This window comes from Motacilla alba, chromosome 9, assembly GCF_015832195.1.
Source record: "Motacilla alba alba isolate MOTALB_02 chromosome 9, Motacilla_alba_V1.0_pri, whole genome shotgun sequence".
Classification (NCBI taxonomy): Eukaryota; Metazoa; Chordata; class Aves; order Passeriformes; family Motacillidae; genus Motacilla; species Motacilla alba.
In genome coordinates this window covers 17,596,215-17,611,883 of record NC_052024.1, presented here as the reverse complement: position 1 = coordinate 17,611,883, position 15,669 = coordinate 17,596,215, and the positions used below count along the sequence as shown (strand labels likewise).

The following is a 15,669-nucleotide window of genomic DNA, read 5'->3' as shown; positions in this document are numbered from 1 at the left end:
AAAATGTGCAAATAGGTGCCTAGGACAACCAACTAACCTACATTTTAGGGACTTAATTGCTGTTTGTTAAAACAAAAGAGAAAAGTTTTCTATTTCCTCTGAGAGTGCACTACAACTTTACAAGGCAAAACTTGAAATGGCCATTGTGTTGTGGTGTTAGTGACCCCGGTGTGAAACACAACACCTTGGATTTCCAAACACCCAGGGGGATAGTGGTGGGCTGGTTTTATTTTGTTTTGTTTTGAATTCAGCACCTAAGAGCTTTAAAACAGGCAAAGTACAGTATAGCTTTTGAAAGCTGTTAAACTTAGCAATATATTGGGGGGGTTCCTCTGCAAAAGCCTTTACAAGTTAGCTTTTCAAATTCTTAGTTTATCAGATATCTTAGTCTATCAAGTTACCTTTTAAAAACTGTGGATAAGTGTATGTAAGTTTGTTTTCTCAATTAAGTATTAAAGTGAATTACGTCACACATCATAGCTACACCAAAGGTTTTATAACAGTTAATTCTGCTAAAAATTCAAGAACTAAACACATTTTAATGGTTATACAGCTGGATAGTCAAAGAAAAATAAAGCTGTCTAGGAATTCAGCACTGTAGCCATTAAAATGCTAAAACAAGGAAAATCCTTGCTAATGTGAGGCAATTTTCTTCATATTAAACTTTAGGAAAGAGTTGAAAAAAGGGAAAATCTGTTTTGTCCATGAGTAACAAATGATTATGCAAATCCAATTCTCTTGTAAGTCAGAATTTTTGCACTTGAGTATCTGATAGTACCTGAAGTACAAGCACTGGCTGCTTTCTAATGAGCACTTGAGCTTGTAAAGTGCAACAAGAAGCAAAGAAAGATTTGGGTTTCTCTAGTTCTTTGTATTGTCTTTGGACAAAATTCAGAAGTTATCCTGTGGATCCTTGCCTAAAACAGTGAAAAGGAAAATCAGTTGATAGACAGAAACTACTCACTTCACGGTACTAAATAAAATCTTAATTTGGAGTGAAGAGCGTGAGTTGGTTTCTGTGGTTTTCCCAAAGCAACAGGGCAAAGAAGGCAAGGAAACCTGGGAGCGTGAAACAAAACAGCTGCCTGGTGAATGTGTAGTTGTAAAGCAGCTAATCTCTCCCACCTCATTTGTACATGCCCACCCAGGGATTGCATCCTTTGTGACTGCAGAATGCATGGAGGTTGATGAACAGACTTTGGCAGGTTTTTGTTGTTTGTAAATATGTATTAAAAGTCTCAAAAGGAGCATAACTCCAGGTTAAACTGAGTTATGCCTTGTTCTGCCAAAATGCTTACTCTTCTCTTGAGATCAAAAGACTTCTTTTATGAATGCAAATTAAAAGAGAAGTATGATTTTACAATATTTTTTATTTCTGTAGGCTTTACAGTGTGGAAAAATGTTCACATTTGTATTGAGTATAGTTAGGATCTTTGAGAAGATCTTCTAAGTGTCCAGGTGATTCCTGTAAGTCAGAATTGCACTCTTGTGTGTGCCGGTTAAAGTCTTACCTCTGAACTTTACTGTCCCTTTTGGAACGTGGGATGAAGAAGAAATGAGGCAGCAGAGGCAGGTGCAGGTGTTGTGCTTCACTGGAGTCTGGCAGAGCACTGCTTTCCTTCATAGCTGCCTCTTCTGTTCTTAGAATGTGTGAACTATGTACCTTGGGGTACTAACTGGGTCCCACTGTATCTCATTCCATGTTTTTATCTGTAAAGAAAGTGTTCTGTGTGCAAGTACGTCTACATGTCCTGTGCCTTGTAAGAACTGTCAGAAATCTTAAGCCACATTTCAGAAGTGTTGCATGGACAGATGTTTTAATTCTGCTTACTGAGGAGATTAACTGTGTTTACAGAGTTTCTGCCTTTGGACAGTGTGTTATGAACTGTACCCAGAACTGGGGAAATGTAAGACACCAGAAAGGGTTTTATTTACAGAGAAGGCTGTCAGTGCACAGTGTTATATCCAGGGCTCTGGAGCGTTTACCTTGTCACAGCCAAACCCTGTTCTTTCCCCATCTCCAGCCTCATGAGTCTGTTGTTGCCTGGTTTTCCCTTCATCTCACTCCAGATCTGCTCTTTAGCTGTCTCCAGAGCTCCAGGCCCTGGCTTTAAGGCCTTCATTCCTTGTCTGTATTTTTAACTCTAGCTCTTGTTCCATTGGATTCCCCCCCTACAGCTTTCAGGTCTGACCCAGCCCAACTGTGTCAAGTCAAGGGCAGAGAGGTCTCTGTTCCTTTTACAGCCTATGTTTTCTGTAAGGAACGTGCAATTTCCAAGAAAACTGTCCCAGTGGAAGCATGGATTCCCACTAGTGAGGTGTGCCAGAACACCCTGATGTGCTGCACTTGGATCAAGGGTGATCTCTTCCTTTACAGACCTGTTCATTGTGTTAGCATAGTTTGTGTGTTGACCTGTTGGCTAATCCACAGAATCTATCACAGGAAGATGAGGAAATGAGGGAAGAATGCACCATTTTGGATTTGATTTCAGTCACAAAAGTGCACATACTACTTACCTGAAGAAACCTTGGTCTAAGGACTTTGAAATAATGAAATAACTTGGCCCTTGTAGGTTCATTTGATACAAAGAGTAGAAAAAGAAGTGATAAAAACATGGCAGTGAAGTTGTTAGATGTCAGCATTCCTACATATTTTCTTTAAAAATTTTAAATCCCATTGTTTGGGATTTTGGTATACAGTATATTAAGGGTTAAAGATGGTGAGATTTACAGTAGGAAGCAAGTTTTAACTTAATTGTGGAATAGTAATAACCATCTCATATCAATCTTCTAAAACATCCATGTGGCAGCAGAATGTTGGCAGCTGGGACCTGGGCTCAGGAGAATACCCTGCAGTACCCTTAGCTTGGTGTACAGGATTAAACATTCCTCAAAGTCCCAGCTTTTCAGTGTGATTGAATCTTGGGTTGAAATGTCTGTCTTGTGGCATATGGAATAACCTGCAGTAAGACAACAAACTAAAATGGTCTTTTCTGTTAGAAGGGGGAAAACAAATAAAACTCCAGAATCTCTAAGAATTTTAGATAGATTCCAGATTTGTTGGGTTTCCTTGTAGTCTGTAGAGCACAAAAAGGCCAAACACTTTTAACACTTGGGTGCTGAGAAACCACATTTGATCCACCAAAAATAAAAATTGCCTCTTGACCTTGTAAATTGCCTTGTTCTCTCAAGACCAGACCTGTGAAAGTTCTTGTAACAATGGTAACTGTTTTAAAGCAATGCAAGCATGGTGCTTTATAAGATCTGTTGCTTTTCTGTCCTTCCAGATGGAAGAAGATAAGGGTTCAGTCAGCTCAGCATGTGACTTTGCTGAAAGCAGGCACAGAGGGGAGGACAGTAGGCAGCTGCTAGACCCATCTTGCCTGCCCGACAGTTCTTACCTTCACTAGGTAGTACTCCCACTGTACCCTAATGTGTGTGTGTTTATTTGCATATATCATACAGAGACAGTCATTGAGCCATCTCCAAAATACCCATATTTTTGGTAGCTATAAGAAAAATTGCATCATGGAATGTTTGTTTGATTTTTTTTTATCAAGCTGAATCATTCTTTAATTCTGCACCTCAGTTGCTTTTTGATTTATTACATCCAATGAACCATTCTCATATGAAGTATTATGTTTATTGAGATTCCAGATCTCACTTTATGAACATACTTTGTTTGCCACCCAAATATTAATAATATCTGGTATTTCTCTATACTCATTAATTTTTTTAAAGCATTGTCTCTCCTGCCTTGTGTTTCCTGAGAGTTTGTTTCAGGTCTCCAGGGAACATTATGCCTTCCTGCCTTGCCATGCCAGGTTTTACTTTGGTATAAAATTGTGACCATAATTGTCCTCCATAGAGAGAAAGTGAGAAAAGGGAGTCTGTAGCATATGTGAGCATAGGGAGTCTCTTCCTTCCAGGTAGTGGATGTAGATAGAAAAATCCATATTCACCAGGCAATGATAAACAATATATCTACATATAAAATTTAGTTAGTTTTTTTTTTTGGCTTTAATATTCTCACAGCATTTCTTTACACTTAGCTGTGAGTTTGACAGAAAAAAAATGTTGTTTCCAGACTTATGTAAGGTCTTATTTGCCAGTTTTTAAAAAAGTGATATTAACTTTTCCAAAGGTTGTGGTTCAAGCATGATCCTTGCTTTTGTATTAATTTGTGAAGAATAAAGGCGATAATCCAGAAAAAGAGACACTAGACCTCCAAAATCCAGAGCTGAGGGTTTGCTCCTTGGAAGCTTATTTGGGTTACTCTTGGTTCCTCTTTCTGGCAGTCTTTGGATAATATCCAGGACTCCTGGTTCTCAGGGTAACAGGTTCTAAGGAAAAAAAAATGCTCTGGTTCATCTGATCTGTCATACAGCCACTGTAATGTGACGTTCTGCAGTAAATTTAAAGGTCTGCTTGAGCATAATGGATGAACTAAATACTCTGTCTGAAATCTTGAGTGTAGGACTTTTACAGTTTTGTATTGCTGTAGCCACAGCTGTGAAGGTCTCTCCATCTGCAGCAGGGGGTTTGCCTGCTGACTTCCAAATGGGAATTCCTTCTGCTCTGTGTAATCTCTTGTGTCACAATTCTGGGAGCACAGTCTGAGGTGGCTCTGAAGGTCATATTTGCTAGTACTGCAGTGCTGCAAAGTGTGCAGTTCCTGATTGTGGTATCTTCTGTGGCACTGCAGTTGGGACCAGTCATGGTGGTCATCACATGAGGGTGTTCAGGGGCTCAGGCTCTGGTGAGATGTGTTTTGTTTTGTTTGTCTTTTAACCAGGACCCCTTTCAGACCTGTCACTTGCAAATCTTCTGCTCCTGCCTTTCAGGTACAGAAGCTCATTGTCACAGTAAATGTTCCTTCTGTGTCCCAAAGACCCCCCAGATGAGTGTGTGAGTTAAAGTGTGTTCTGCCTGTACTCAGCCACAGCCTCTGAGGTGCAGCATCCACAGGATCAGGGGACTCAGTTTGTGGAGAATCCTGTACATTGCAGCAGCTGCTGAGTGACAGTTCTGTGAACATCACATTGAGTGGTGTGATGGGAAGGTCTGGAGGGGCTGTGGGGAATGTGGCACAGGGCTGAGGAAGGGGCAGGCACAGGAAAAGGTGCATGGAAACAACAGTTCTGCATGTGTTCTTCCTTGTCCTACCAGTTAAGATTTTTCTCTTGTATTTCCAAAAGCCTCTTGTTTCTGTTAGCTGCCTCTTCTTTGTTGTGTAGGCTGTTCTGTTGTGAAGCTGTAAACGTGTCCAGCTGCCTGTTTGGGGGGATTAGGAAAAAGTGTCTCCACTCATAGTAAACCGTTCCCATAGGGAACTCTTGAGGTTCTTTGCTTCCCTTGCAGTTTTTGGCAACTGTGGGTGGTGTGGAATAAATTCGGGCTCAAAAAGAGAATCTTCAGACAACAGTCAGTGACCTTTAGTGTCCCAGTGAAAAGTTGTGGGAAGGTCTTAAGTGACCTGTGTCCTGTCATGGACGAAGATGCCTCCTCCCAGAATTCTTCTTTCTCCTGGTGTGAGGAGAGGGTAAAGTTCAGCCTGTGTGTTTAGTATTTGATTGACAGGATGCTCTCGTGGAGAGTTTAAATTAAAAAGCATCCCCACACTTCACATTTTTATTTCTCTTTAGAATGGTACTGAAGTCAGTTTAGGATATTCTCTCTGCAGAAGCAGGAGATTCCAGTTATGCTGCAGTTGGTGCAGCAGTGCTGTAAAGGAGCACACTGGTAGGTGGCACTTACACCCATACATCTGTTGCTGCTTTCTTTTCATTTTATTTCTTTTATTCCTTTTTTTTCCTCACCTACAAAACATGAGCTGTTAAAAGAGTTTATTATGCTAATGCTGAATTATTCTTCATGCTGGCATGAACATGACTGAACCTTTCTGACATCAGCCTTTTTTGCTTTTGGATAAACCATGTTCACACAATCAGGAATGTGCTTTTGTTCTGTACCAAGCCAAGGGTATCTATGGTAGTGATATAATGTCAGTTATTCTAGGAAGTTGCATTGTGTGCTTGAGGAAGAATTACTTGGGACCAAGTTGCTGTGTTGTATTCTGCAGCCTGAAGCTTTGTCTTGATAAATTTCCCTTAAAATAGGGCTGAGCTGATATCAATTGTTGTAGGTAAATCAAGCATCCCAGCTGGAAGTGCATGTGCTCTGCTGTGGGGTTTGGTGGAGGGGATTCCTGAGCAGTTCATTTCCAGGGTTAGGCAGATGCAGTGCCATTTCCATGTGCTCAACAAGGCTGCAGTCAAACCTTGGGAAGAACAGATTTCAGTGTATGTAGACCTTAGGGAGAGGTAATATTATTATTGTAGTTTTCCTATAAAATTGAAAAAATATTCAACACTCTAGCTTTAAGAAAACCTGCTTTTCGTGAGTGTTTTTGGTAACATCTTCATTGCTAGAATTTTTGAGTACTGATTTTCTTTTTTTTTTTTTCTTTTTTCTTTTTTTCTTTTTTTTTTTTCCAGCTTACTGAGGCAGGTTCAGGTATCAACTGCTTGGACTCCATGTGCTGCTTCTCAGATGGGGAAACAGCATGCACATCTATTAGAAGAATGCTGGAACGACTAATGGGAAGGTGTAGCCCAACCCGGGTCAACAGGTGTGGCATTTCTCTCAATAGCCTTTGCTGCAGACGATTCTCCTATAAACTGGAACCTGATGAGCCTGCAGCCATAGATGTCTAGAAACCAGCTGCAGGTTTTGCTTATCTAAGTAGAAAATGCAACTCTTTATTGTACTTTTTTCATCCTAAAATATTAGCTTCTTGTTTCTTTTTGAGTGGTTTCTTTTGGGATGGGGAGGGGAAAAACATTTTCGAAAGATTTCTGTTAAAGTATTTAGTTTGGCTTTACAAGCTCTTGTGTTGTATCTATCGTAATTTCTCTTGATTTGTACATTCTTCTCTTTAGAAAATTAAGCCTTGCTCCTGTTTTTGTTCTCCTTCTTATGATTACTTTTTTGCCTTGGCAAATCAGGAGTTGTTTGTAAAGTCGAGAGACTTTTCCCTTTGGTTCTTGATGTACAACCTCCAAATATTTACCTTGGAGCATGCATTACTCCTGAAGGTATACAAAAGGCTCACATTCCCCCCCTTAAATCTAACTTCATTGTTAGGAGGAGAGCCTTTAAATCTTTCAGCCATTGATTGATATGAAGATGAAATATTTTTGTAGTATAACTTTTATAATCTATTTCTAAAATCAGAGTGATTGACAGAACAGAGTCTTCAGGTTCTAAGAATTTTCAATGTTTTTTGGGTTCCAGAAGGTATATTGTCAAAATCATGTGTGCCATTCCAAAGTATGTGCTAAATAAATCTTTCCTTCATAAGCCACGTGTGAAACAAACATCAGTGGGGTAAAAGCATGTTGAGTAATTGAACATGTCTGCAGAGCAACACTGCTCTTGCAGTCAGCCCAGCTGGGAGAGGAGCTCTCATTGAATCCTCTCATGTGCCATCTCCCCATTTCCAAACAAAGAGGGATAGCAAACAAATATGGAAATATTTGGGGGTAGAAATAAAAATAGTCTTTTGTACATCGTGATCTCTGTCCCTGAATGATATCATGGTCCTTCGTTGGTCAAAAGGCAAACCTGAAAACACTGAACTTCACACATTTTCAAGGAAACTCATTTTGTATTTGAAGAACTTTGTCTCTTTCAGTTAAAGGTTGTGATATCATTCATTGGGTATCAAATCTCGTGTGGGTAATTTACCCTGACAGCTTTGTCAGCTCTAATTCTGCCTTTAGGTATTGCCTGGTCTGTAGCTCATCTCTGTGGGAACTCTTGTGTTGAACATGGTGTCTGTGCTTTCAGTCAGTCTCTCTCTTCTGGCTTGCTTATGAAATTTATTCAATGTTTCTACAAATCTAGGGTATGAGTATGCAAGAAGTTTCATTCCATATGAAAAATGAACTGTTACTATTAAGTACATTTTTAATTCAAACTTGCTGTGTAGAAAGCGGGCATGATGTGTAAAATAAACAGTTTAATAGAATTTTTAATCTACAAGGTGAGCATTTAATTGGTCTAAAAATCAACGTTTTGGTAGCAGTTGCTCTAACTTTTCTGGGGGTTTTTTTCACTTCTCTGTAAAACTGTGCTTTCCAAATGAGGAATTTCTCATGCTAGTTTGTTTCACTTATTGTTATCTAATTAGGGCAGATTGTTAGTTAACAATTGCCTTAGTAACCTGTAGTCTTCTTATAAGGTAGGTATTCTGTGTTTTGTTTTCTGCAATGTATTTGGAGTTTTACAATTTTCTTTTTGTTCCACTCAAATTTTCTTTCCTTAAGAACTTAAAAGTATTTATTGAAGCTAACTCGTATTTGACAGAATACTAAACATTTTTTTCAAGACTGCTTTTTGTTAGGTTTCTTTTCTGTTACCTCATGTGGTTTTCAGATGAAGTTCCATCTAGCCAAATTATTTTAGAGTTCTTAGAACAAAGACATTAGGATTTAGTTCAAGGAATATGCAAAACTATCTTGGTGCTACACTAGGGGCTTGAAGTTCTGTGGGTTTTGCATCTGCCTCTGGTTGAAATTGCTCTGAACAATCTTCTAGTTTCACTTAAATTTATGTACAGTACAAATAGAAAATAGATTTTTTTTCAAATTCAGTCATATTTATTTTCTCCAAATATTTCAGCTCCTTCCACTCAATTTTGACAGCCTGGTCTAAAAGTCAAGGGACCATTTTCTCCCTTATACTTTTTTGCTAATAGGAGAAAGCCTATATTAATTTTTTTAATTACTAATTTCTTAAATCGCATGAAGCAGTCACAAGTTGTGAAATGCTGAGGATACAATTAAGAAAACTATTGGATGATTTTAAAATTATGTAGGCTTTGTTCATGAGCTTGACCTGCTATGTTTTTTATCTAAATCTCCAGAAGATTGTGCAGTCCCCAACAGGATGGTCTTTTGAGTGCTTGTCCTCTATAAAACAGCTGAGTATTCAACCAGGAAGTAGCTGCAAATTATTTTTGTTGATGGAAGTGATGCTGATGAATATGTTGTTTGTGCAAGTGCTGTAGAATGAAGAGCACTATTTTAATGTTGTTGTAGGCAGCTTGTGTTGTATTCTCTGCTCCTGATATTCTGTCAAATACGATATTCTGTCAAAAATGATAACATGAAATCAAACCTTGTATCAAATTTTGATAAAAACTTTGATGAATCAAAGTCATACAAATGCTTGGAGTAGTGGGCCACAGGAATATAGTCTCTTGTGCTTAATTTACTGCTTGTAAATTGTATTTGAGAAGTATTTTCTATAGCTTCATTAGCCAGTTAGAATATAAAACGTGTGGTGTGTGGTATGTTAAAATGCATTTTGTCTGTCTGTTCCATTAAATTGTCTGTCGACTTGTCAGTCACTAAAATATTAAGAATGCTCAATCACATACATCACTTGTACAGTAGAAGTCATTGCTGAATTGTTGGGTCTCCCATTAGTGGTTCTTGTGTCAAGGCACTGGATGGAACAGTTCTAAAGAAACAGCAGATTTCTGACAGAGCCTAATTTGGAGGATAAGCTCGTTGTGTTTTTATTTCCTGCCTTCCAAACTTCTTCAGCTTTTCCCGTACAGTCCCATAATGCTGTGCAGCCAAGAACCGTATTTCTTCCCAAGCAGTAATCAAGCAAAAGACATTGTGAGACCCCTCTGAGTCAGCAGCTGTGATGGCTGGGTGGTTCCCTGATGTTTTCAAGTGTAACAGGAAGGGATGAAACAGGTTCCTGGCTGTAGATAAGTTTTGTCTCCCGCAGGCTCAGGCAGTGTGGAGGTTTCCCGCTGGGACACGGCTGTGCTGGGTTCCCAGGGCTGGCTGTGTGCTCCACAGGGCTCTGCTGGAGCAGCCTCACGGTGCCTCTGTGCACAGGCAGCATTCACAGCCTCCCAAGGCACAGCACTAAAACTTCAGCTGAAAAATAGGCATCAAAACCTCTGATTGTTTTAATTTATAGTGATGGAAATAGCTGTAGCTGTGTGCTAATTACACAGCAGGCGTGAATTGGCCTCTGTTTCCAAAGGTCTGAATGAACTGCAGGTACCTACATGAAATTAGAAGATTAGCCTTTAAAGAGGTCAATTTGCCTGCTCTTTTAAGACTTCTATCTTTTGCTCTCATAGACTTTTCTCCTCAACTCCCAGTGCAAGTACAAGTTCCCAGTCAGCCAAACTTTTTTTTTATTGTTACTTTAGATCATGGAGTTCATCGGATCCCTTCTATGCCAACGACAGGAGCATCTTGACTCTCTCCACAATGGACTCAGCCACTTGCTGACAGGGACATTTTTGAATGCCTTGTGGAAGCCATGTGGTGCTCACACACCTGTAGCAGGTGCTGAGGGGAGCTCAGTGTCCGGCGCTGGCCTAGGAAAGCCCAGAGGACTCCTGAGTCCAGGCAGGGCTTGTCTGGCCTGGCTAAATCTGCACAGCAATTGCTTCCAGGATTTTTTTCTAATTACATCTACAAATTGCTAGATAAGTTTTTGGGTTTTTTTAAGGAATGCTTTTACCTCTGACCATTTGATCCTTTTTGTTGCTGTATGAGCAGATTGGAATTCTACATTTAATATTGGAGATGTTCCTATAGGGCAATGACAGAAATCTTTCTCCTCCCAGATTTGAGTGATCCAATTTGAATCAATTCGAATCTGTGCAATTAAACTACTAAAAGTCGTGGTTTTAATGATGACCCTTCCTTTTAAACACACATTCATTTTGAGCTGTCTTGCAGATGCTGTCTTAGCAGTTTGCAAATCAATTTTGTTACTTCTGTGGACAGTTACTGTATTCTATAAGCAATCAGTTTAGTAATTTTTGAGAGTTAAATGCAATTCAAATATTTATGCTGGTGTATGAGTGGCTAATATATTAGCCATTGCTTTGAAAAACACTGTTAACTGTGACAAATCAGTAATTTGGAATAATAAGGGATATAACAGCTCACTGTTCTCCTAAAGTACAATTCAGAAACCAGTCGTCTTTTATTATGCCCTGTATGTTTTGTTAACAGTTCTGGATCCTGACATGGAAAAATTTGTTAAGAATTGGTGGATTGAGCAGAAGTCTCACTAGCATAAATTTTTGAATTATTAATCCTTTTCAAGTTGGGGAATTTTTGCATGTTTTGTTCTTTTTCATGTATTTATATTCGGTCACGTTGTACTTTGAAGATATAATTAATGCTTAATTATCTTCGTCTATCGGAAGGATCCAAGACCTCGATGGCAATGTTTTGATACCTGAGTATGCCAATAAAAACAAATTGCACAGTTGGAGCTCTGGGTGGTGCATCCTGCAGGTGCCTCCCCTGTCCCAGTACAGACCTGTCTGCCTGCTGGGGCTGGGGAGCAGCAACATTTCACTGTTCCCTCAGCCAGGGAGGCTGAACCCACTGCTTGCCCTGGGATGTGGGAGATGAAGTGGAGGTGCCTTAAAACGGAGCTGTTCATGGCTGGGGACTGGGAAAAGTGCAGCTGCTCCAGGACACCCCCTTTTGTCACCTTTGACAGTGACATCCCATCAATAACTGGAATACTCGTCCCGTCAGACAGTTAAAAGTGTAAAGATCCATCTTAAAATTAGCTCTGGGTAAGAACTGTAAATCTGGGCTGGTGCAAACCTGGCTGACTGTAACTGGGCTGCTGCCAGGGGAGTGCATCCCTCTTGTCATCCCAAATTCTCCCAAGTTCAATGAGCAAAGGAGCAGGTCTCACTTTCCTGGGATCACATCCTTCAGATGTTCCTTACCTATGAACAGCTCTGCTGTTCATTTTCCTGCCAGTGACTTTAACTGGGATTATTTCAGCTCTCCTCTTGGAACTTTGTTTTTGCATTAGTGCCTGGCAGCTTCTCTCAGACCTGAAGGCTGCAGGTACGTGGAGTTTACAAGATCTCAGTGCTCAAGGCAACATCTGTGTAGGAAAATGGTCATTGCAACTTCATTGTTAAATTTCTAGTGACTTGAACTTGCAGCACACAAGGGATTTTTCCCACTGTTGCAGGTAAATTTCAGCTCAGAAATTAAGCTTTAAAAATAAATTATGAGACAAGAAGGAGCAAAATACAGTAAACTTTCCTTTTAAATAAGTTTAATTCAGTGTTCATAGTGCATTTCTGTATCGTGTCTTCAGATGCCTGAGTGCAGTGAAGCTTGAGGTTGAAAATGTCAGTGTGCACTAGATCCCCCCCACCAAGTGCCCAGGGAATGAAGAAACACTAAAATTGAGCCTTGTCTTCTCATGCAGCAGGTATGAACATTGACTAATCCCACTGCATGGGGCTGAAAACCTGGATCCAGCTGGAGAGGCAATAATCCATGCAGTCCCCTCCAGATCTGCTCTAGTAGCAAAATACACTTAGTTTTCACCAACGCTTTATATTTCATATCTATCTTAAACCTGGGTTTAAAGTAGTAATTTTGTTCCTAGTTTCTCTTCCTAGGAGTCTTCATGCTGCCATGGATACCTAGGAAATACAGAATGATTTTACCACTCTAATCAGATATCTGCTGTTTAGCTGTATTTTACACCTCAACCAGAGTGTTTCACCTTTCAGCAGTGCTCGTTTGTCCGTGTCAGGCACAGCATTGTCCCATCAGTGTGTGTGACCGTGTGCCTCATCCATCCGTGTGGTTCGTGTGTCCTGCCCTGGGACGGGTTCCTGGTGTGAGGGGCAGCAGAGGCTTTGCCAGAAACCCCGCTCCAAGCATTTCCACTGGCCCAGCTCTGTACGTGATGTATTTTGGCTTTTAGCACACCAGTGTGTTGAGTAGATTTGCACAAAAGCAGCACAAGTCGTGTATTTGAAGAATAATTTGCACTCATTATGTGTTTCTTTAAAACCTTCCATCTCCTCTCCTCCCTTTCCCCCTGCTTTCCCTTTTCCCAGTGTTTGTAAGGTTACCGAAGAAACTTGCATTTAAACAATTCAGGAAGGACTTAAGAATCCATCCCTCGGCCAAGGTATATTTTTCTATTTGCAGTAAATCTAAGTCAGTAATGTCTCATTGAGAGCATAGATGTGGTTTGCTTAAGGACAGATTTTTTTGGTGTGAAAAATATTTTGTGTGGAAGTCACTGGGGTTTTGTGTTGATATCACAAATCTTTTTAAAACGCTCCTATTCAAGGAAGAAAGACTTGGTGTATTTCTTTGATAGCTGAAGTGTAGGAGCCAGTTCACTGTGCCCTGGCCACAGTGCAGAGTCCTTCATGAGGGAAACTTTAAAATCCAGCTAAAATTCAGTGTAATGCTGGCATTCACCTCCCAGTGTGAGTGTGAACGGGTGGGGGAGGCTTTGCCATAGGGAGGAAAAGGTTTATTATTTACCTTTTAGCCTTGAAATCCATAAAAGCCTGTAGTAGATGTTTGTAGCTCAAAGCAAGAGTAGTGTGCACTCACTTTACTGTGCAGTGTCCCTGAGGAAGCACCTTCTCCATGGGATCATGTTCTCTGCAGGTCGGTTCTGCCTCTGAGAAAAACAGCATTTGGTTTTGTTACTTAGGAAAATTTTAGTTGCCGAACTCATGCTTTTAAAAGGATGCAGTGGAAAAAAACCTGAGATGTTCGGAATTGGTTCAAAAACTAAAATGTAAATATTCCGTTTAAAAATACTCTGTATTTTTTAAGATTACAGCAGGGAAGGGAGAACAGAAGTTTCAAAGGAAGGAATGCTGAAAACTTTGGTTTTTCGTTTTCAAAAAGATTTGAGAAAAGCTTATGCAACTTAGAATGCATATTAAGCACCTGTAATTTCTTACAGGAATAAAATATAATTTTCTAGTGCTAGGTGTCTCAAAGCTGTAGCCTAAATTATTTTTCATAGTTCTGTCTGCTATTGCTGTACTTCTAAATATCTGTGATTTTGGTGAAATTCAGTCTTCCAAAGTGCTCAAGCAAAATGTGCTTTTGAACCGCTTATTTTGAGGTTTTGGGGTTTTTTGTGTGTGGAATCCCTAATGCCTCACCATTGTCACTGCCCTCACCACTGCTTTTTTACACAGACAGTTACACAGATGTCACTGCTTAAAGGAGCTGTTCCTAGAGCTGGGCAAACCTTTCACCAGGGCCTCATTTTAGCCTTTATCCTGTTCCGAAATTACTTCCCAGCCAGACTCTCTCCTTTGCAGCTCTGGGCTGGGATTTTTTTCTGCAGCTGTTTTTATTGTTGGTTGTTCTGCTCGTTCCTTGCCTCTGTCTGTTCCCAGTGGCACGGTTTGGTCTCTGCTCTGGGGACGCCTCGCTCTGGGGCAGGAGCAGGGCCGGGGATGCTCTGGCCGCTCCTGCCGCGGGATGTGCCCGGCTTCTGCTTCCTATGGGTTTCTCTCTCCCTTCAGCTCAGTGCTGCTCCAAAGGCGTCGGGACTGGCTCAGAGCCGTGTGTGCTGCCACGGCCACCTGCTGCTGCTGCTCCTTCGGGGACCTTGCCGTCACCGCCCGGCTGCGGCTGAGCCCGCTCCGTGTCCCCGCGGGGGGAAGAGCTCTGCGGGACGTGCGGCTCCCGGAGGCACAGGGCGACGCTTGGCTGGAAGAGACCCTGGCGGGCACCTGGGGCTGCATTCATCTCTCCTCAGCAGTTTTCAAGGAAATTACTTCAAACTGCAACAGGTTCTCACCCTTTTTACATTTTGACAAGAGGATAAAAGATGATCTGTGGAGCATGCAGTTGAGAATGGTTAAAATGAGGCGCATCTTGCTCCAGGAGGATCTTAATTTGTATCTCAAAGAATATATTTTTACAATTCCTAGTTGCAGTCCCCATGACAGATTGCAGGTTTTATGCATACAAAAATAACAAATCGTCATCTAGACTCCTGTTTTTTCACTGAAGAGGAACTGAACTCGCTTCTTTGAAGGAAAAAACTGGAATGGCTTCATCTCTACAAGAAGTACCTTTTAAAAGCTGTTGATCCTTGTTTTTAGACAGATTAGGGGTGTTGCCCACTGGAAATGAGCAATAAGTAATACAAAGAATTTTGGACCTCTGACACTGTGGCTGCCTCATGTTATTTTTGCTCCTTTGACAGCGAGGCTGTGTGCTTGCTCCTTGTACAGCTTGGTCAGTAGTTGTTTTGAAAATGGTTTATGAAAATTATATTTATTAAATAAAATTTTCACTTCTAGCTGAGTCATTGTTTTAATTCTGTAACTGGTAGAGGAAAAGATGGCAGAGCAAAGCCAGGCTTGCTGCACCCTGGCCCAGGAACAGGCAGGAGCAGGGCTGGAGAGAAAGCAGCAGCAAGAAAAAGATAAACTGGGCCTCTTCCCACACAATTCTTACAGCCCCTCATCTCTCACCCTCCCAGGTTCCTCGCCCTAATTTGTTTTATCCCTCAACTCCTGCCAGTTGTCCTTTGAACACTGGAAAAGGCTTGAAGGGGTATTCCACAAACAGTTGAGTTTAGAGAAGAGACAGCTGCAGTTTCATGCAAAACATTCGAATTGCATCTAGGCAGCTTTTGCTGACTGAGAATTCCAGAAGCTCTGTGCTGAGTTTTCTGCCAATTTAAATGGTCAACCTTGGGCCTGAGGTACAGGTGCCTATTTAGGAGCAAAACTCTTGGAGTTTATTTTCTGCAGACACTTCGGCTTTAGTACACGTTGGTACTAAACCAGCTTCATAT

The 15,669-nt window shown here is 40.8% G+C and overlaps 1 protein-coding gene across 11 annotated transcripts in view; it reads left to right on the top strand.

Annotated features, from left to right (window-relative positions):
- The window catches only part of ATP11B (ATPase phospholipid transporting 11B (putative)), a 65,848-nt gene extending 50,675 nt beyond the window's left edge, over positions 1–15,173 (top strand). For 2 of the 11 annotated variants that reach the window (XR_005258033.1, XM_038146455.1), the window contains 3 exons: positions 6,498–6,631; positions 12,938–13,011; positions 14,384–15,173. Coding sequence is in view for 10 of the 11 variants with exons in the window: in XM_038146455.1 (XP_038002383.1) it covers positions 6,498–6,631; positions 12,938–12,971 (168 nt within the window). In the remaining variant the exon portion in view is untranslated. Of the gene's footprint in view, positions 1–3,287; positions 3,411–6,497; positions 8,033–10,243; positions 11,326–12,937 lie in introns of those variants that run through there. The other 9 variants (XM_038146452.1, XM_038146454.1, XM_038146450.1 and 6 more) reach the window with 6 other exon arrangements.
- The last annotated feature ends 496 nt before the right edge of the window (positions 15,174–15,669 follow it).